General features: G+C 43.0%; 1 protein-coding gene across 1 annotated transcript in view; it reads left to right on the top strand.

Annotated features, from left to right (window-relative positions):
* The window catches only part of TMEFF2 (transmembrane protein with EGF like and two follistatin like domains 2), a 230949-nt gene that overhangs the window by 171195 nt on the left and 37938 nt on the right, over nt 1-21816 (top strand). The window contains exons 6-7 of the mRNA XM_023763099.1: nt 7980-8128; nt 9062-9121. Of these exons, the coding sequence (XP_023618867.1) occupies nt 7980-8128; nt 9062-9121 (209 nt within the window). The remainder of the gene's footprint in view (nt 1-7979; nt 8129-9061; nt 9122-21816) is intronic.

Genomic DNA, 21816 nt, shown 5'->3' with positions numbered 1-21816 from the left:
AGAGAGAGGAAGGGAGAGGGATAGAAACATCAGTGAGAGAGAAACAGCATTGAAACATCATCGAGCCCACGAGCTGGGCATGTGCCCTGACGGGGAGTCCAGAGTCACTCCTGGTTCATGGGTTGATGCTCAACCACTGAGTCACACCGGCCGGGCTCTGATCTTTTTATTTCTCATTATATTTTGAATTTATCAAAGACGATATAACACTTGTGCATCCACCACCTAGTTTTAATAAATAAACATTTTATCTTATTCTCTTGTGATCTTTTCTTAAGATAAAATAACATTTATCTTAAGAAAAACATACAAGATAACATTACAGATAAAGTTAAGGCATCCTCCTTCCTTAATCATGTTCCCCATCTTTTCTTTCCAAGGTTAGGATACGGAAAACCTACGAATATTTTTATTATAATTTTTTTACTATTCCAATGAAATTTATAATAACATGTTACAGTATGTATTAAATTTTATTTTAATGTCAATTTAAATTAGTAAAAAAGAAAGGATGTGTAATCATAAAGGGAGATCATTTGGTCCAACTTCTAATTAATGAATAGAATGAGTTCATGCCAGAATAATTGAGTCAGTGCCTTATTTTTATGACCAACTATAACAGCATAAACTTGTGTTGTTATCAGTCTGGAAAAAGCACTGAATTAATTCCATAAGGAAATGTTATAAGTATACAAATGTCATCTTATTTTCCTGCCTTTATATCATAAGAGCAATAAAATGGATTGAAACTTGTTGGACAGATATTGTGTTGTTCCCATGTGCCACCCATCATTCATTCACACACACCCCCCACCCACATAAACACACACACACTCACACTCACACTCACACTCACTGCTGAGCTCCAAGCTCCCTGAGAGCCAGGGCATAAAGGACAACATATTAGGTCTCAAGCTCACATGATCTAACCAAAGGAGACATGCCAGATCATCAAGTTAGACCACCCTTTTCCCCTGAAAAGAATGATCACGAATATCCTTATAGAAAAATGAACAAAAGTTAAGCAAATCAAAATGATCTATACAGTGTAATGGGCAATATTGTCAAAATAGCCGTTTTTCCTCAATGCAGAGCTATTTTTCATCGACCGTTCCCTGTGTGGGTGTGATGTTAATTGCAACTTTGTGGAAACCCTAGAGTGCAGTGATGCTCAGACACAGAAAACCTAGACTGCAGTGATGCTCAGACACATTTACTCTTGAAAGATCTTTGTCAAAGGAAAGCATGAAGGCTCCCCGCTGGGTGTGGCATTCCCACAGCCGGGCCCAAAGGGAAGCACATGACAAGAGAAGAGAGTGAGAATTTGGTCTATTGAAAGTAACCCCCCCAATTCATTCTATTGTTTTTCCAGGCAACTATTAATGGTGGGGCTTCCATGCTTTCTGACTTTGTGGTGTATTAAGGCCCATCCAGACAGCGACCTGTCTTTAGTGATCACAGAATCGCCTTTGGTTACTAGAAGTGTGTTCCAGCCTAATGAGCAAGAGCCTACACATGATGCTAATGAGGGATTTGTGCTTCCAGCTACTCTAAACAATGTATATGAGGAAGAAGAACTGTTTACTTTGATTATCTTAGGGTGTAAATGCAGCTGCTTCAAAAGGGAAAAGAAATCCTGAAAAAATGCCGCTGTGGTACATGAGTCAAATTCTGCTTCCACTGTCTCCGGGACACTGCAGGGGGGCTGCCTGGAGGGAGCCTGTTTGCTCTCTGGGGCCCTGGCATCAAAAGTAGCTGCTGCCATGGCGTCTTAGGTCAGTCCTGGGATCAGGCAGGCCGGGCGCTGATACAAGGAGTAGCTCTCTGTCAACTGCAGTGAAGGTGCCTCCGTGGTCTCGGGATGGAGCCCCGTTGGCCCCCCTCTCAGTAGCAGAGGAAGAAATCATTTGCCTTCCTGAGCCCGCCTGCTCCCTCATCATTTTCCGACTTGGCACGCGGCGCAGAGCAGGAAGAAAGCAGGAAAGGGAAGAGCAGGACGCGCACGGTGGGACATGTTTTCCTTAGCAGCTGGCTGGAACGTGCCTTCGTGTCAGGTCACTAAGCCCTAGTGATGATCCCCTTTCTCTCTTCGCGTGAATGCCTCGCTCCTGGGCTGTGCTGTGAGCCCCCCGGCTGATGGCAATGGCCTGGGGACTGGTCCCTCTGCCCACACTCTACCGCCAGCTTCCTCTCCCTAGAGCACCCCTTTCATCACGTGCCCTTCTCGTCACCCCGTGCTCAGAGAGCTTTCAGGACTCCCCGTTGCCTAGCAGGTAAAGGCCCTCCTTGGACTGGCATCAAGGCCCTTGGCAATCCGGAGTGTGGTAGGCCGCCACCCTTCTGATGGGAAGAGCTGATTCCAATCAGAGCGATCTATTCGCGGTCCCCCAGCACCGGGAGCACTGTCTGCCTCCACACATCTCCCTGTCACTCACTTCACCACGACTCTGTTCAGGCCTCCCCATCCTTTGAGGTAGTTCCGTCTCCACCTTTCCCCCTGTCTTGTGAGCATAAACATGAGAGTCTTTCAGAGGAGCTACGTGCCTGGCACAAAGGAGCCCTCCATCGCTTCGTCTCCTTTCTCACCACTCGCTCTCGGTTTTACTTGGTGAATCGGTTCTGCCGACTGCTCTGCCCCTGAAGTTTTCGAATCTGTACATTCAATTACCCATCCCTATCACCACACAGATACCGTGTGGAGGAAAGCATCCCAATGCATGTCACTGAAGCATGTACATTGAATAAGAATATTGAGCTCCTTATAATGGAATGAAGGGGAGAGAGAAAGGGTGCGGCTGGAACCAGAATAGCTGAGATTTCTCAATAGACTGTGCAAGTCATCCGCCTCGGAAAGAGCTAAGGGACTCGTTTAAAATGCTGATCTCTGCGTCCTGCCCCAGAGCTATTGCATCGCAATCTCTCGTGGTAAATCTTACACACAGTGAACATGGGAAGTCTCTGAGACTGAGGGGGTGAGAACGTATTTACTGTAATTAATAGCACAGCTGCCACCAGAATCGCCGGTGGCATTATTGACAGCTGCACCCACCCGGGCCTCACACTAGCGCTCCTCAGCGCGAGTCTCGGGGGGGGGGGGGGGGTCAAGGTGAAATACTCCACAGAGGTTTGGATCTGCATCCAGGATTGGAAACCACTGAATCAAAAGTTATTAATGATCAACATTTATTGGGTAATTACAACTTCTCAGAGACTTTGTTAAGCAATCTATGTGTGTTATTTCATTTCATCCCTATAATCCTGAGTTAGTCTCTCCGTTTCCATGGGCTTGGGGAGTTAAGTAACTGGTCCAAGGCCATACAGCTAGTATATGATCGAGCCTCAATTAGACACAGGTCCGATACCAAATTCCAAGCTCTAGTCACATTCCCCATCTACCTGTGTCATTATGTTAGACATTATTTCAATACTAGAGGCCCGGTGCATGAAAATCCGTGCCCTCAGGGGTGGGGGGGTTTCCTCAGCCTGGCCTGCGCCCTCTCGCAGACCAGGAGCCCTCAGGGGATGTCCAACTGACGGCTTAAGCTACAGTCTGGCCTCCCTCTGCGGGAGGCGACCCGCGGGCTGATTGGGGATGGCACCAGCTGGCAAGCAGCCAGCCCGCCCCCTGATCATCCCTCCACCACCACCGGTCACCCCTGGTCACTGTCCCCTCCCTCTGCCCACTGGTACCCGCCTTTGCATGCCTGACACTACCCACTTGCTGGCCCTGCCCCCTGCCAACTGGTCGTTCTGTCGTTTGGTCGATTTGCATATTAGGCTTTTATTATATAGGATATGACCATCAGCATCTTCCCCAGGCATGGTTCTCCATGTTCAGTATATAATTCTGGTTTTGGAAGTTCTGTGTGCACCCCCCCCCCTTCACCCCAGGGGAAGGGTTTCTCAACTCCATTTCCTTCCTATAGATACCCAGTGAGTAGCTATTTGTTGTCCTAGACTTTGCCCCAATGTTCCCAAGAACTTCCCATCTAGTAGGCCAACTGCTATGTTTTTCCTCCTTGTAAAGAGATAGATATTAATGGCAACTAAACATTTTCCACGTCCAAGATAAGCCCAGTCCCCCTGGGAAAAGCTCGCTGCAGTCCTGGGTCACAAGCCTGGAGAAGGGCATTGTTCTTCCTGGGTTTCAAAACTGCAAGGGTTGCCCTCCTCCAATGTATATACCCAAACTCATGCATGTCCCGAGTAACCACACGGTCAACTTACTAGTCTACCTCTCAGCCAGTGCTTCCACACGCTTTGCACAGGGGATTGAAGTTTTCAATGGATTTTCACATCTCATTTTCCCCGCACAAGTCACAGTTCATCCTGAGTTGCCGTCTCTTTACAGATAAAATGCCGTAATCAAGTTCCATCAACAGGAGTGATGTGAGAGTTAATGAGTAAATGGGCTGAAATTATCACAAGAGCCTGGAGTGAAAGGTGCCCTGTTTTTGCTGTGATTAATGGGAGGCAGCTCCTCCATGACAGTTCTGATGGAGAGCACAGACAGCAGCCCTGACCTCATTGACCGGCCGCGCCAGCGCGGGTCTGACCCTTCCCCAGAGACCGGCTCCAGGGAAACGCTCCAGCCCGGGTCCAGGGCAGCCAGGAAGCCAGCCTCGCTCAGGGCCCTGCATCTGGCTGCTTTAAGCTGATCAGAAATGCTGTGTGGCCGAAATTCAGAAGGGACACCAGTCAAGAAGCTTGGGAGAGGAATGAGTGACGGGCATGCCTGATAAAGGGAACAAAATCTAGTGAGATGAGAGGGCCACCCCCAACCAGATGTACGAGTAGGTAATTCACTACCTGGCGGCGTTAACGTCCTTACACAGACTCGGCCAGGGGACGAGCATTCCTAAATACTCGGGAAAAGCCTACTTAACTCACTGCAGGACAGCCTGAGAGAGCCATTTAGGAAAGGCAGGGACGCAGTTAAGTCAAGCCCCTGCCCACATATTCATGAGGTGATTATCAATGTCTGTAAGTTGTGTTAGACACCACCTTCCACTTCCTGTCATTTAGACTTTTCACTCCATCAGGTGATCTTTGAAAATGACTGGATGTTTCTTTTCTTTCTTACGATTCAGAGAGCAAAGGTTTTCAGTCAATGTTAATTTTCTTTGAAGGATCTTACAGGGTTGTATTTCCGCAGACAGAGCCCTAAAATTATTTTCAAGTGAGACTTATTCTTTTTCTCCGTAGCCTAGAAGACAAGAAATCTATGTAACCGCAGTGCCAAAATGTCAAAAGACTGAGATAGGTTGAAAAAAAAAAAGAAGAAGAAAAAGCGCCCAAAAAATCCCTAACGCCACCCATGCCGTCCGAAACCTAACAAATCCGTGGCTCACATAAATACTTGTGACATGCTGTAATTAACTAGTTACTCCTCTCAGAATGAATAATAATGCAATTACTTGCCAAAGGCAGTGAAGAAGGGATAGTTTCTGTTTTTAAAAATGTCTGCCTTTCATTTCTGTAGGAAAAGAAAAAAAAAAACACAAACCCTGGATTAATTTGCATAATTATGAAAAATATGCAAATTAATCCAGGGTGACCTGCAATCTCACCATCACACTATATGAGAATTCTGTCACTTTTTTATCAGAGCCTTATATTTTTTAGTGGTTTGAGGTAGCAATAAACTAAGTCACTGCCATGTTTAAATTATATTGGTTCCCCAAATCTGCACCACAAAATAGAAATAATAGCCCGGCAAACCCATCCTTTCACAATGGGAGTTCAATGCCGTTGAGCCACTGAGGGCCAGTGCTGCTTCCTTTGTGCGGCCACAAACCCAAGCAGGAAGGGCCTTAGCTCTCCCAGGCCGCCCTCTCCTTCCTTCGGGAGTCCGCAGGCCAAGGAGCGCCAAGTTAGGGAGAGGTTATGTGAACGTGTGACTGGTTCTCTCTCTGGTGTGTTCATGTCTAGAACAAGGACTGTTTCTGTAACTCCACCAGCCCACCCTGCCATTCTGAACTAGGTAATTAAGTCAACAAGCATTTATTGAAAACTCGCTCCGACGTGCTGTGCTAGGTACCAGGAAATCGACATGAAAAAGACACACTGTCCGTGAGAAGGTTGTAGAAAAGTCAAGATATAAAACTAGCAAATAGAACCATTACAATGCAGTGAATACCACCACGGAGCCCATTTACACACACACATACACACACACACACACACACACACACACTCCTTCACTCATACAAACACACGAAACCCCTCTGCTCCGTGAACATGAATTTCTACAAATTCCAGACTCTACAAGTTCCTGATCCCATTTCAAGCAATGTTGTGATCCCATCGCTGTGGTCACACGGCACCATCACAGCTAAAGTAGGAAGCCACTCCTGAATGACTGGAGCATTTAGAGATGGTTACCTCCATCCTAGCTCGCTGTCCCTAAACAGGTGAAAGTAAAAATAGCCAAGTGTTCCGAAAGCAGTTCTCTTACCCCCAAAAGTGAAGTGCGTTCGCACCTTTCTGCCGGCCTCTTCAGCAGAGAGCTAGACCATTCCGATAGGATGGTTTGAGGACGGCACTCTGAGAAACACTGGTGTGCGGACAACCCTCTCCAACAAACAGATCAGATCCAGCACCGACCCCCAGGAGGTGAGACCCCTGCCAGGGCAACCGCCTGAGAATGCAGAATTCTAGGCCCCACCCCTGAAGCTTGCCTATTAATCAGTATATTTTAAAGTTTTCTGGAAAATTCTAACACACACTCCATGGCAAGAGGAAAGGGCCGGGTTTTACTTTAACACATCCATAGAGGGTCCTCATTCCATAGTTTACTAGCTCTCTGGCCTTATATAATGTCATTGGTCTGAAAAAGGCTGTTGTGCTGATGCAATAATGCCAGGCATGCAAAGAGCCAGCAGGTAGTGAGCTGTGTGCTTTAATCAGTATAGTCGGCTCCCAGCTCTAAGGAAGATAGACAGAAGTAACATGTGTGCTTCACCACTTTGAGGAGCACATAATCTATTTAGAAATATAATATGACTATTAATAGAAATTTTAAAGATGAATTCATATTCTAAGAGAGTATGTATTTGAAGGCCAAAAACAACACAATATTCTGAATAACAAAGTACATTGTAAAATACAGAGAATTATAAGAACAGAAAAAAATCATTAAAGTTTTGCTTTAAAAAATTCTTCTAATTCAGGTGGCGTAATTCTCATTCATTCACTACATTTTTATTTATATTAAGAAACATACTAAAATCATGAGTGATAATCAACTTACTATTTAAAACTGAACTAGAAAAAGAGTTGGGTATCTGGGGAAGGGGCCAAGGGGAAGGCCTCAAGGGGCTCACTGAACCCCTAACATATTACGCAGAGTTGTTTGTGGGTATTTCTGAGGAGAGATCCACACCTTTCATTTGATTTTCAAGGTTTGGTGGCCCCCGAAATGTTAAGGATCTCTGAGGGTTCCGGGTTAGCACATTTGACGCGCATCGCATGCGTGCCGAGGAAATGGAACTTCTGATTGCATTCCATCGTCGCCCTGTTTGCTTCCAGTTAAATATCACCTGCACCCTCTCCCTCAGGCTCTCCCCATCCAGCACCCCGAGGAAGGACTAGCACAGGGAGGTTTGCTGAAGGAGACGCACAGCAGAGGGGCAGGGCTGCAGCCTCTGCAGCTTCTGTGGGCTCAGCGTCAAGGTCATGTGCAGGCTCAGCGTCAAGGTCATGTACGGGCTTTCCAAGTCCCGGTGGCCGGGACCCACTGACGGTTCCTTTCTGAGTTTTCCCTGTGTGTCTGTCATCCACGGCTCGGTTGTTTGAAATAGTTGTGATTAGTTCTCTTTTTTGTATCAGGTAGAAATGTGAGGAACTTCCCTGGAAGAAAACACTTCAGTTTTGCCAACTTGCTGTTGGCCAACCTCACGGTTCTTCCATGTGGTGTTTTGCTCATCACGTGGTAATGTCCCCACTGACGTGACGTGTTTTGATCTCTCTCCCTTTAGGTGTGTGTGCAACATTGACTGTTCTCAGACCAACTTCAACCCCCTCTGCGCCTCTGACGGGAAGTCCTACGATAACGCCTGTCAGATCAAGGAGGCATCGTGTCAGAAGCAGGAGAAAATCGAAGTCCTGTCGCTGGGTCGCTGTCAAGGTAATGTTCATACTAAAATTCATTCCAAAGGCCCTGACTGGTTTGGCTCAGTGGATAGAGCGTCGGCCTGTGGGCTGAAGGGTCCCAGGTTCGATTCCCAGTCAAGGGCACATGCCCCATATGGGCCCTATCCCCAGTAGGGGGCGTGAAGGAGGCAGCCAATCAATGATTTTCTCTTATCATTGATGTTTCACTCTCTCTCTCCCTCTCCCTTCCTCTCTGAAATCAATAAAAATACTTTAAAAAATTCATTTCAAAGGATGTTTTAGTCTTTGTATAGAAATGAAAGTGAAGAAAACTTATTAGGCAGTTGTTTCATTCCAAAAGGCAGTTCTGATGTATAATGGCTAGTAGAGTCTACTGTGGTATTTGTGTTAATTATAAGTTTAAGGGCCTATGGACCGCGGCCCATATCTTTTTCTGTATAACAGGACTGTACCTTCACAATGCCAGAAACACAGAAACACAAGAGCCAATTTTCAGAAGATAACAGGCATTCTCCCTGCGGAGGACAAAAAGAAAGTCAAAATCATTTTAGCAAAGAATCTTTGAAATTAAAAGTAAATCACACCACTGTTATATATTGATTCAATAGAAGTATTTCAAGTACATTTTTAAGGCAGAATGTTCTATTCTGTTTCTTGTTCAGAAATATTTTGTTGATTTTTGACTTGTTATTTTTTTTACCCAACTTATCTTAGTTATATTGATAACCTTCTCCTTGCCCTAAAATTTAGAAAACTGGTATCATTCTATTATTCTCCCTCAAACTGAAATTGACATTGTCAATCTGTCTTTGTATAATGGTTGCTTAGAAGTGTAGTTGTAAAAATACCTTAATTGCAATGAAAATGCTATTGGGGGGTAATATAAAGTTGACGTTAGATGTTAAGAAATAGTTAACCAATCTTTATTGTTAATTTTTTAACACAGACAACACAACTACAACTACTAAATCTGAAGATGGACATTATGCAAGAACAGATTACGCAGGTACGTAACCTTTTCTACTACAAGACATGAGGACGTCTATAGAATAGTCCGGAGGATTCATGGTTTAGCATTGGTCCTGAGTTTCATGGTGCGATGCTTCGACGTGCTAGGTCTTCGCTTGCTTCGTTCAGCCTTTCACTAGGCAAGAGTGAATTTTTTGAAGTAAATAAGACCCTTTTTTTTTTGCCAGAGTTAAAGCAATTGTCAAAAATGTCAGTAAGATATAATTAACTTGTTTTGACAGTGCAAATGGTACAAATGACAAAACATTTATCAAATTAATGGGTATCCGTGGAAATTAATGCCATTTTTGGCAGTATATTGTAATGAATGCAAATGTTCTAGTTTGAATTTTCATAAAAGTCAACAATAAAAATGTTTGTTAGGCTCTAAAAAAGCTGGAAATAAAGGACAGCTATAAATAGTATTGCAGGCTGTCTCTATTCAGAGGGAAAGTTAAAAAGGTATGTATAATTTGTTTTTAAAAATAATAAATTTCTTTAATTTACTTAGAAACTTAAATTCATCTTCTGACACAATGCAAAATTACAAAGCATTTTATGTAAAAATGTAAATTTTAGTTAGCAATTATAGGATATTATTTTAAGGAATATTTCTACCAAGTATAATTTTCCTAGGTTGTAAAATAATTTATAGATAGACAAATGGGAATTAAACAGACCCTTGAATTTTATACAAAACTCAGGATAAAAAAAAATAAATATGGAATCCTTGAAGTTGATTACAATATGTGGACTTTTTAACACATTTTTTCACTTAGCTATTAAGAATTTGTAACTAGATTTATGACTAATATTCAATCAAAAAGAATTGCTTCTTTTTTATGATTTGCAAAAGCTTTATTATACCTTATAAGGCTATTATTAAAAACTGGTGAAAGAAAGCACTTTGTAATTTGCTTTGAAAGCTATACACAAGTAAAGTGGATTTTTATAATGTTTTTTATTTTTATTGTTGATTATAATGTTTTTTATTTTTATTGTTGACACTATTACAGATGTCCCCTTACATTTCAAAATATGCACTACCACTCATTCCTGATGTTCCCACAGTGCCTAGGAGAGATATTAATAAGTGGTCCTTGAAAAGAATAGTTCATGGTCAGTTCCTTGAAAAGAGCACAGATAAACAAATGATTTTTTTTTAACCCAGGATTCCTCACCACTCCTATGTGTACTATAAAAATTTTTAAGAGATATGCATCCTTTATTATTTGTTTATTTACTCATTTTTTTGTTATGGAGAATTTCTAATCAGCACAAAACACACACAAATGTAGGCTGGATAGTATGGTGAACCCACATGTACGCATCACTCAAACTCAGTAGCATCAACCCATGCATGGCTCACCTTCCTTATTCCCACCTTTATCATTTTTTCCACTTTCAAAATGTGTGGAAATGAAGGCCAGAAATGGCATCATTTCATTCACAAACACTGGAACCTGCATCTTTAAAAGATCAACCCTTTCGTAAGCAATATTACAATGTCATCACACCCAAAATATTTTATACGTCTTTATAATACATAACTTTTATCAAATCTATTTGATGAATAACACTTTTTTAAATAGTTTATTGATTTTTAGAGAGAGAGGAAGGGAGATGGAGAGAGAAACACTGATGTGAGAGCACATCTATAGGCTGTCTCCTGCACGCCCCCTACTGGGAATTGAGCCTGCAACCAGGGCTTATGCCCTGACCAGGAATCAAACCTTCTGATGCCCAACCAGCTGAGCCACACAGGCCAGGGCAATAACACATTTTTTGTGTGTGGCAAGTTTTGCGGTACTAGTGTTCCCAAGAATGCACTTTAGAATATGCTGATCTGCAGGAAAATATTCAAAGTAATAAAGGATAATAATAGAAAATTAAGTTCTGAGGCTAATAATACATATTTTATATTTTAAATGAAATCAAATTTAAATTCTATAGCTTTATTACTTACAATAACTATATCTTTACAGTGTTATAAGCCACCACCTGGCACATTTGATTTTACTGTAGCCTAAATTATTTCTAAATTTCATATGGATCTTATTGCCATTCCAGAATAGCTTACCAACTGTGCTTAAAATATTTTAATACATGTTTTGAAAACTAATTCATATGAGGAGGAAATCTTCAAAAATTTAATGTTCTATGAATATTTCTCCATTGACCCATCTATCATTGGACTCAGAGGAAAATCAAACCTCTTCCTGAGAATTTTGTCCCTGAAACAAAGAACTCTTCATATTGATTACTGCCAATACACAAATAGATGTGTTTTGGGGGGGTTAAATTTTTATTCCAAAAAAATTCATATTTCAGCTTGGTTTCCAACTATCTCTGGTCAGTGTCAGTGCTTTTAATTGACATTGTTTTTTATCTTATCACTTTATCGAATGTGAAAAGGAAAGCAAATTTATCTTTAAATACCGGCAAATGAAAACTACTCAGTGTCCTTCCAAGTCTTCTGGTTTGACATCAGATTTGCTTACGGTTAAAGTGAACTTTAAAAACACATATTTGTTGAAATCCAGGTTTAAGACAGGAATGGAGATAATGTCAGTTGAAGCTTGCAATTCCTAATTAAACATTGATTGCATGCCTAACAATTTCCCTTGAATGTAATTTAGATGCCTTTATCTTTCTTGGTGATCTTATTAAAATGCAATGTACCCTAACCCTTTTTAGACATGACTTAAAAATAGCCATGTTCCTCAACATGTCCAGGCTTCCAAGAGTATTAGCATTTTCCTGAATTTTGGAACGCAAACTTTGGAAAAATTTGAAAGAACCACCTGGAGATTCTTTTTTTTTCCTTATGCTTCTACTTAAAATGTGCATGCTCACTCATCCCAAATAATTTTTACTGAAACCTAGAATAAGAGTAACATAAGGACTAAAATAAGTTGCCATGATTTTACAACCCACCGATAAAAAAATTAAAAACAAGCAAACAACAACAACAACACTGGAGGTTGACTAATGGAGAAAGTGCTAAGGACAGAACAGCATGTCCCCTTAATGTCTGTTTCACTAGCTCCACTCCCCCAGGCGGGGGACAGGAAGCCTGTGACTCACGTTCCTAGAGTCCGCTGTGCTCACAGCTCCTCCCATGCCAGTCACTTCCCTTGTTAGACAAAACATTCAGGACTCTCCCACCAGAGGGAAGTACTGACCTTCACACTTCCTCATTGTGTCCTTACACATCAGGGATACCAGGGGTTAGAAACCTGGTCCTATTCCCCACACACAACCGTTTTCCTTCTGAGCCTGCCTTAAAGCTACCAACCCAAGAACACACATTTCTGATTACAAAAATGGGAATACACTTTAAAGAAAGCCTACATCTTAAAGATGCTCTTATTTTTAATATCATTGAAAAGAAAGACTCGGGTAGGGACCAGCAGGGGGTGATTTACAAAACAAGAACAGCAACAAAAATAAAAACAAAGTAAGGGAGCCTGGGCTCCAACAAGAAGGCCCGCTGGGTTAGAGCTGTGGATTCCAAGATCCTCACAAGTGCAGTTGACACCAGGAAAACAAAGCATTTCCCAGCACATCCCTGCCTGCAGGCATTGCTTCCTGGTTGTGTCTGACGTGGGTCTCTGTTCTGCCCTCTGCCCTTTAAGGAAACCCGAGGCCTGAGTGAGCCCTGAATCGGGAGCTTTGCATCAGTTGTTCCAGGCAGAGGGACGGGAGCCCCGTCTGATAAGCTAGACAGCCCACTGAATGGCATTCTCCCTGCATTGCTCTAAAATCTGGGCTTAGATTTAGGTCTTTCTCTTCACTTGCAGAAAGGTTTAAAGAATACAGTTTTTGTGTATTTTATTTATTTTTCATCTTTATTGTTAAAAGTATTGCATACGTCCTCCTTTTCCCCCATTAACCTCTCCCAGCCCGCGCCGTTCCCCCCAGGCCCTCACCACCCCTTGTCTGTGTCCTTGGGTTTTGCATATATGCACACAAGTCATTGGTTGATCTCTTCCCATCCACCCTCCCCTGCCTTCCCTCTGAGGTTCCACAGTCTGAGATACAGGTTTTAAAAACCACAAAGCCAGGACTTGTGAGGATTTTCATTGTTAATATTAAACTTTTTTTCTGGAAGTTTTAAAATAGCAATTGTTTTACATCTCTTAAAACTTACAAATATATATAATATATATATATATATATATATATATAAAATAAAAAACCAGTCAGTGACCATAACGCTGTAACGACCAAACGACCGGTCACCATGAAGTGCATGGAGCACCTCTCGGTCCCTCCCCTGTGGCCCACAGGCTCCGATCGCAGCAAGGCTGGCGGCTGGCGGGCGGGCGGAGCAGTGGGCAGGCTGGCACAGCGAGGCAGGGTGTGCATGGGTGGGCAGGGCTGCGAGCACAGCGAGGCACACGTGGGTGGGCGGGGCGAGGTGTGTGCAAGTGGGCGGGGCTGAGAGTGCGACAGGGCAGAGGATGGGTGGGTGGGCGGGGCGCACGTGGGTGGGCAGGGCCTCTAATATATATATATCCCCTCACGTTTTACAATGGGAAAAAAAGTGAAGTCATCTATTTCGTTTTCCATTATCTAGTATATGCATTTTCTTATTGTGTTGTTTTTCTACCTAAAAGTCTGGTCATGCTTCAAAAAAAAGTGGCTACATATTTTTCCAGTGCAAATGTACTTAATTTCATAAGTTAGATTTTTTTTTAAAAAACCATGAAGTTAAATTATTTTGTCTTTTATCACCTAGAAAATGAAATGTATTTTCTTTTATGACATTCTGTATCAGTTTCCTAAAGGATTTCCAGTGGCTTATAATTAACACATACTCAATAAGAATGCTTAAAGAGAAACTGAAAACATAAAAACAGAATTGTTGAGGAAAAATAAATATATCAACAACATAGGCTATTACAAGTTACTGCATTTAGCCCTGAGCTTTCTTGCAAATGCAATGGCTGAGCCCATTTATTCAGAAAATAGCTACAGGGCCCCTGCCAGATGCACCCCACTCTCCTGGGCTTCGCAAAGGTGAACTCGTCTCTGCTAAATGGAGCCTAGGTTTCCGCTGTCCGATAAAAATAAATATCGGTGCGGAGACCAAAGGCAAAGTTTCTCTAGCACCAACTTCTCAAAGGAAGATTTAGCACAGATCTTTTTATAAGGTAGCGCCGGGGAACATGGAATGGATACTGTCTCCGACCATGATTTTTATAAAATGTGCCAGGAAGCTCTTCGTATGGCTGGGGAGGTTTTTAAATCAATTTTTATAACAGACTAGAGCATAGCACTAAAATACTTATAACGCAGTGAGGGTATTTCCATGGCAGGGAGGGGGCTGTGAGGGGGGACTTGTCTTTCTCCGATGTCTGCAGGTTCAACAGGAAGTGGGTAACAGGGCAATGAGGAAGCCTAAGGAAAGATAAAAATGATGTGAGATGATGGTACGCATTTGGGAAAAAGCAATGTCCCCTGTTTCTCTGGGCTGTTTAGAGGGAAGGAAGCCCTGAGTCGCTCCGGCCCTGGGAGGGGGCCCAGTGTGGTCCCTGCTGCCCATTGCCCTCGGCTGCTCCTCATTTCCTATAACATTTAGGGAGGATTAACTTTCAGGAAACATTCTCTTTAGAAGCCTGTTCCTTATCGTTAAGCAGTCACTTAAATATTAAGGTAAGGTCCGAAATAGGAAGAAAGCCATCAGACATACACAGTTCAACCAAATTCTATCCATCCCCTTCTTATCCCATCAACTCCTTTTTCCACACACAGAGGGAAGTTTTAAAATAGCAAATGTTTTACATCTCTTGAAATTATATAATGTATATGTATATAATTTTTATATATACATAAAATGTTATATATATACATAAAATACATCTTGAAAGGGCACCAGATAGTCTAAGTCAGGGATGGGCAAACTTTTTGACTCGAGGGCCACAATGGGTTCTTAAACTGGACTGGAGGGCCGGAACAAAAGCATGGATGGAGTGTTTGTGTGAACTAATATAAACTCAAAGTAAACATCATTACATAAAAGGGTACGGTCTTTTTTTTTTAGTTTTATTCATTTCAAACGGGCCGGATCCGGCCCGCGGGCCGTAGTTTGCCCACAGCTGGTCTAAGTGAATTGTCACAGTAACGTGTTCTCTGTAGAAACCACTGCAATTCCCAAAGGCTTTTGCCTGTACTGTCTCCAGTCCTGACCAGAGAATGTGAGGGAGATATCATGCACGTCTGACAGGCAAGAAATGGAGGGTCAGGGAGGTTAAGTAAAAGGCTTCGTGATCGAGCTAAGGTTCAAATCCCACTGCTGATTCCATCCTCCAGCAAAGCGTGAGCGGAGAGGGGCCGGGAAGATGTGTCGCTCCTCCCATGCGTAGAGGCTTTGGGGCTCAGTCTGCACGGGGGGCGGGGGGGTTCAGACTCCAGGCTGCTTCCACGGGGGTCTGCATTGCTGTGGGTGCTCCAAGGAGCTGCTCTTCTCTGTAAGCGTATGTCCATATCTCATCAGCACCCTAAGGTGCTCTGCGTTTGGACTTGAAATGACCCTGTTCTGTGTCCTACTTCCGCACCTAGACCAGAGAAGCCACGGAGAAGTAAATCCTACTTTGATAGGAAATGTGTGCGTGATACTTTGCAGTTTTATAAAAATCCGTTCACGTTACCTTATTTGCTCTAATGTCATTCCAATAAAGCCGGGTTACAAATACTAGGGGAAATAAAATTGAGGCTAAAAAAAAAAGCTAAGAGGTGGGCCTGGAACCGGACACAGTATTTTGACATATTGACCCGCCACCCATGCTAGTAAGGCAGGTGCCTGATGCATCTGCTCGGTGCCTCTGTACAGGCACAGACAGGAATACCAAGTGCTTACATATCATATTCACAACGTGAATTAATTCAGTCACGTGGCAAAATTACGCGTTTAAAATGGAGGCCTTTTCCATTTGCTCATGAGCACAAGGAGCCCTTCACCCGAGAGCGTGTTCCATCCAGGCCAATAATTTGATCTGCAGGAAATAAATAAACAGCCGCAAATGCAGGCAGCAGCTTGTAGCACAAATATTGGTATCAACAGCGAAATAAATAAAAAGGTTTGCCCAGGCTATTGCAGTGCCACCAGACTAGCCGAGAATATTTAAGCTCGGGAAACGAATTAAGATGTCAAGATTTCTGAGGGAAAGTGTCTCAACTCAAGTATTCCCCCCTCTGGGGTTGCAGTGGAGGCTGCAAGATGCATAAAGCTTTCTGTGCGCCCTCCCTCCCCACCCTCCGGTCTCCTGAACTGTGCTGCACGGTTTTCCCTATAAAATCATGCAGCCAGTCATCTGTGCTATTGCGTTGTGCTCATGGTGATAGATAAACGCGGAGGTGCTGTTTGCAATACAGATGACGTTTTCTGCTGAAGACTTGCCCTGGGCCCTGGAGACGCTCCGGGAAAGTTGGTGTTTATGCCCCAGTTCATCGCGCGTCCTGCATCACTGATGTGCACTTTTTCCTATTTGAACGGCTCCTTTCGGAAACAGGTTGCTGCCCTTGAGGGGTTGCTTATCCACCTTTCTCTTCCATGAAGGTGTGGCGGTCAGTGGTGAAACCCACTAAAAAATCAGACGGGGCGCCCTGACCAGTTTGGCTCATTGGATAGAGCATCGGCCTGCGGACTGAAGGGTCCCAGGTTCGATTCCGGTCAAGGGCATGTACCTTGGTTGCGGGCACATCCCCAGTCAGGGGTGTGCAGGAGGCAGCTGATCGATGATTCTCTCTCATCGATGTGTCTAGCTCTCTATCCCTCTCCCTTCCTCTCTGTAAAAAATCAATAAAATATATATTAAAAAAAATCAGACGGGGCTGAGTTTAAACACTGGCCATGCTTGTATTGATTAGTTACCCTTGAGCCAATAGTTCTGAGCCTTTCTGAGCCTCAGTTTCTTCATTTGTTCAATGGCGTCAAGCCCACTGCCATAGGGTGGGGGTCTGAAAACAAGCATTAGCAAGCACCTAGTCAGCGAGCTATTGTTATTATTTTCCTTTTGGTCTGACAATTGAAAAATGTATTTTTATGGGAAATGTAACAGATTATATGAGATATGATCTTCTGCTCAGGTCATATAACAAACTGTTGGCAAGAGACTGACTTTTTAAGTCATTATAAAGAAATACTTATTGAGCACCTACTGTTTACAAGTCTTCAGTACATTGAGATGTCTAAACATTCACATGGCTAATTTTCAGTTTTCCACCAGTCACCATAATTTTATGCATGGTATATTTTGATCACTTTAAAATAATATGATCATCAGATTATTACTGCATGAGGTTTAAATAGAAATTTAATGAGAAGACATAACATTTGACAGAACTGCAAGATTATGATAGTAGTTATATTTATTTCCTATTTGACCTTTAAATTAGTCATTTATACCCCAAGGTACATATTTGAAGGACCTTCATATTCATTACTTAAAAGAAACCTATAGCCCGGCCGGTGTTGCTCAGTGGTTGAGCATCCATCCATGAACCAGGAGGTGAACAGTTCGATTCCCTGTCAGGGCACATGCTCGGGTTGTGGGCTCAATCCACATTGGGGGGGAGGAGCCATGCAGGGGACAGTCAATCAATGATTCTCTCACATCCCTGATGCTTCTATCTCTCCCTCTCCCTCCTCTCTCTGAAATCAATAAAAACATTTAAAAAAATAAATAAAAAAGAAGCCTATATCATGGGTGACCACATACTGATGACCACAAGCAAAAGCAACAGGAATGTGGCATATAAGAATTATTTGTTTATGCAAAACATGACTTTCACTCAGAAAAGTTAATGTTTACACATCATCAATCAACTCGTACACACACACACACACACACACACACACACACACATTAAAGGAGGCAAAGCATCAAGGTCAGAGCAAACATTTTCAACAAAAACTCATCACCAAGGAAACGAACCTACTAAGCACAGGGGGCAAAGAGGAAGCGCTGTTTGAGCTCAGACGTCTCGATATAACCGGTGAAAGTGACATCCCTGTCCACCTTCATGTACCTTTTTAGCTCGGGTATGTTATTTCTGTTCCTCTAAGAACGGGTAGAACGTGTGAAACTGAACGAAGAGTAGGAATAAGCCCACGTGCTCTGTAGAATTTCTAAGCACATTGTTCTCCGTAATAAATAACATTCAAGCAATTTTTAAAAAATCCAGATCACTTTGATTTGCTGCTTTTGTTAATGAGCCTGACAGGCCCCAAGCATATGAACCCAGGTTTTCAAGCTCATTAACATTCAGTTCTCACATCTTGATGATCGGAGACTGTGTACCAATGTAATCAACTAAAATATTTTTAAATATCTGTGAAACTAAAATCTCTCCGAGAAATTGCATTTTCAAGCAGTGCTACTTGTTTCACGGGTCATAGCTTGTTCCCTCTAGCTTCCATTTGCTCATGAACACAAGGAAAATGCTCAGACAGTTAGTGTGAACTCAAATGTAATCAGCAGAAGCCTAATCTATGAGCGTAACTCCACTTACACCAACGTATGGAAATCAGTGCTAAGGCTTGAGGAATGTGGTGGTCCCAGAATATGAAAGTAGCATGGGGACCGGAGAAGACAGCATCCCCTTCCCCCATACCTGAGTCCTGAGATCCAGGGGAGGAGGGCAGGGGTCAGGGCCACCTGGTCAGGAGGCGGAAGGGATTTGTATTCCCAGAAAAAGCTGGTGCTGCGGTATGCAAGAAGAGAGATGAGCCGGCCGGCATGGCTCAGTGGTTGAGCATCGACCTATGAACCAGGTCAGGGTTCTATTCCTGGTCAGGGCACATGCCCAGGTTGTGGGCTCAATCCTCAATGTGGAGCGTGCAGGAGGCAGCTGATCAGTGATCTTCTCTCATCATGGATGTTTCTATCTCTCTCTCCCTCTCCCTCTCTGAAACCAGTAAAAATGTTTTTTAAAAAGAAGAGAGATGAGCATTTCAGTGAAGCACCTAACAGTACCGGGGAATTTGCCGATAATGGAGCATAGCTTTGGAGGAGCTTTGGGAAGTGGTTGACATTTGGGAGCAGAGAGACAGGTTTAGTCAAGGGCAGAGAACCAACAAGGGCAGCACGTCATGAATACGCTGATTCAGTGGTGATGAGCAACTGGGACAGCACAGGGCCAGAGTGGATATTGACTCAATTTATGATGCAAGCTCTTGGACTTGCAGACTCAGAAATCTAAATTTTCAACACACCAAGCATGAGCTGTTGCTCAGTGGTGAACTCAGATGAACCAAATTCAGTGCCTGTGCATTGATTTGCAATGAGAAAGTTCCCTAGAGGACTTGGGTCCTCTGACCAGTGCATTCTCCTGAGAGTTGAATTCTCTGAGAAGCCCAGGTATAATGAGGCCACTCAGTGAGCCTGAATAGGGCACATCTTCTTTAGGTACTTAAAGCATCAAGCTAAGACAGCCTGATGCAAATGTGCACCCAGTAGGGGAACTCCTGCCCTCAAACTAGCATAGATGACAGTGCCCTTGGCCAGGACTTCCTCTCCCAGGGGCAGAGGTGGCCCTACCCCTACTGGCCTCTGTGACTGACTCTCCTTCATTGAGTTTCCGCTTCTGGACAGTGCTTGTCGAATGGACCTGTTTTCCTACTATAGTCCGTTGAGTTGGGGTGAAGCTGAGGCCTGCTCTCCTAGAGCCATTTGAGGAGTTTCCGGCATTCCAGGAAAAGCACAGGCAATCCTACTCTCCTTGCTCCCGAGTTCCTCTGGGATCTCATTCAGTAGCCCCCGAGAAATGCCGTGGAAGCACAGGACACCAGCATTAGCCTTACAGGGTTGGTAGGTCCTTCTAACATTGTGGAGCCTACAGAAGTGTTTACACAAAGTTAATAACCCTGAAAGCCATTCTTTAATCTATGACCCAAAAAGGGTTTGAGCAATAACAAAGAAAACATGAATAAATCTTAGAAAGCAAATTTACTATTTGGGGGACGTTCTAAGTTAATTCTTAACATTTATGCTAATAAATATCCTTGATGGCGATATGGCTAATGTTTCATTTTATACAACATAAACAGAATGGGCTTATTAATTACCCCGCCCAGGAGGAGACGGGGAGTTCTGCGGAGAGTGTGAATGCATTAACCATGTTTGATGGTGCTACATGATATTTCTGTAAAATAGAGCCCAGGCCAATAAAAAAAAATCCACTGCCTTTAATCTTCTTTCCATTTTCTAAGATTCAAACTGTGTATATCATACATCAGAAAACCCCCTCCCAACGGTATTTCATTTTAAATGTTTATTTAATAATGGAAATAAATGTCTGTTGAACGAAAAACAAATATTAAATAAATTTTAAAAATCATTTTAAAAATGAATTCCAAAACAAGCTCCATTTGTCCTCCAGAGATCAAGTATTCTGGAAAGATCACATTGTTGGTCTGCAGACTTTAAACCAACAAGCAATCATTGTTTTGTCAGGCAGTACATGGGCTTCTGCACAGGGACTGGTCGTGTATGGTCACAATTATTCTACAAACTTTGCACCACTGGGGGTTTCCTATTTATTTTCCTGCTGTTTAAAGAGCCCCAGGGAAGTTGAAGGCTTCCTGTTGCCTGAGATAACCTCCGAGCAAATCCCACTCCTGTCCCCACACCCCAGCCACTCGCCCTTCTGCACAGGTGGCACCTATGCCTTTGTTTCCTTTTTTTAAAATATATTTTTATTGATTTCAGAGAGGAAGGGAGAGGAAGAGAGAGATAGAGACATCCATGATGAGAGAGAATCATTGATCGGCTGCCTCCTGCACGCCCCCTACTAGGGATCAAGCCGCAACCCGGGTATGTGCCCTTAACCGGAATTGAACCCTGGGCCTTTCGATCTGTAGGCCAACACTCTATCCAGGGAGCCAAACCAGCCAGGACTGTTTGCTGTTTTTAATGAAATGTAGCTGTGGGGGCCTGGGGAAGGACCAACAGGCAGTCCAAAGAGACTTAGCTGAGCGGTAGTCCTAATGAAGTGGCCATGCTGTCTTCCACGTGTGGGACAATGGATAGCAAGCATAATACCTTGTCAGCAAGATAGGCAACCACTGGCTCTCACTTATCGAGATAGATTATTGGGGATCTATTCTAGCACGCAGGCTGGCTGCTTTCTGCAATTTGGCATGCTGCTGAGCTCTTCCCTTTAGCCTTGGATTCGTATGTGCTTAGGAAACACAGCTCATTGTAATGTGATCCTAAGAAAACCATTGTTATCTTTATTATAATCTTGACTATCAACGTCATCATCATCATCATATCAGAAAAATAATACCACCGGAATAGGATCACCTAGTTCATTCCAAAGTCAACTAGAAATTCCATGTGTGTTATCTATTGTTCTGAATTCTCTATAAGGCTGTTCTCCAGTGAGATGGCTGGTCTATTTATTTCTTATTTTCATTTGAATTTTAGAGCAAATGACTTCTAAGTAGCATTTTATAGGGGAAAGAGCCTGGAATAGGAATATAGAAACTTTTGGTTCAGTCTCATGTTTATTCTAAGCTAACTCATTGAAACTTAAATATTTAGCCTCTCAAACCTAAGCTTTCTCATCAGCAACATTTGAAAACAAGATCAGATTATAATGATGCCTTTTTGGGCTTAGGATTCTATGACCAGGAGTATAGCTTTAGTTCAGAAATCAGGAACTTGAGGGAAAGTGGTCAAC

The sequence above is a fragment of the Myotis lucifugus genome, unplaced genomic scaffold (assembly GCF_000147115.1).
Source record: "Myotis lucifugus unplaced genomic scaffold, Myoluc2.0 scaffold_3, whole genome shotgun sequence".
NCBI classification, from domain to species: Eukaryota; Metazoa; Chordata; class Mammalia; order Chiroptera; family Vespertilionidae; genus Myotis; species Myotis lucifugus.
The sequence above is the reverse complement of the archived record's forward strand: the minus strand, read 5'-3'. Positions and strand labels throughout refer to the sequence as shown.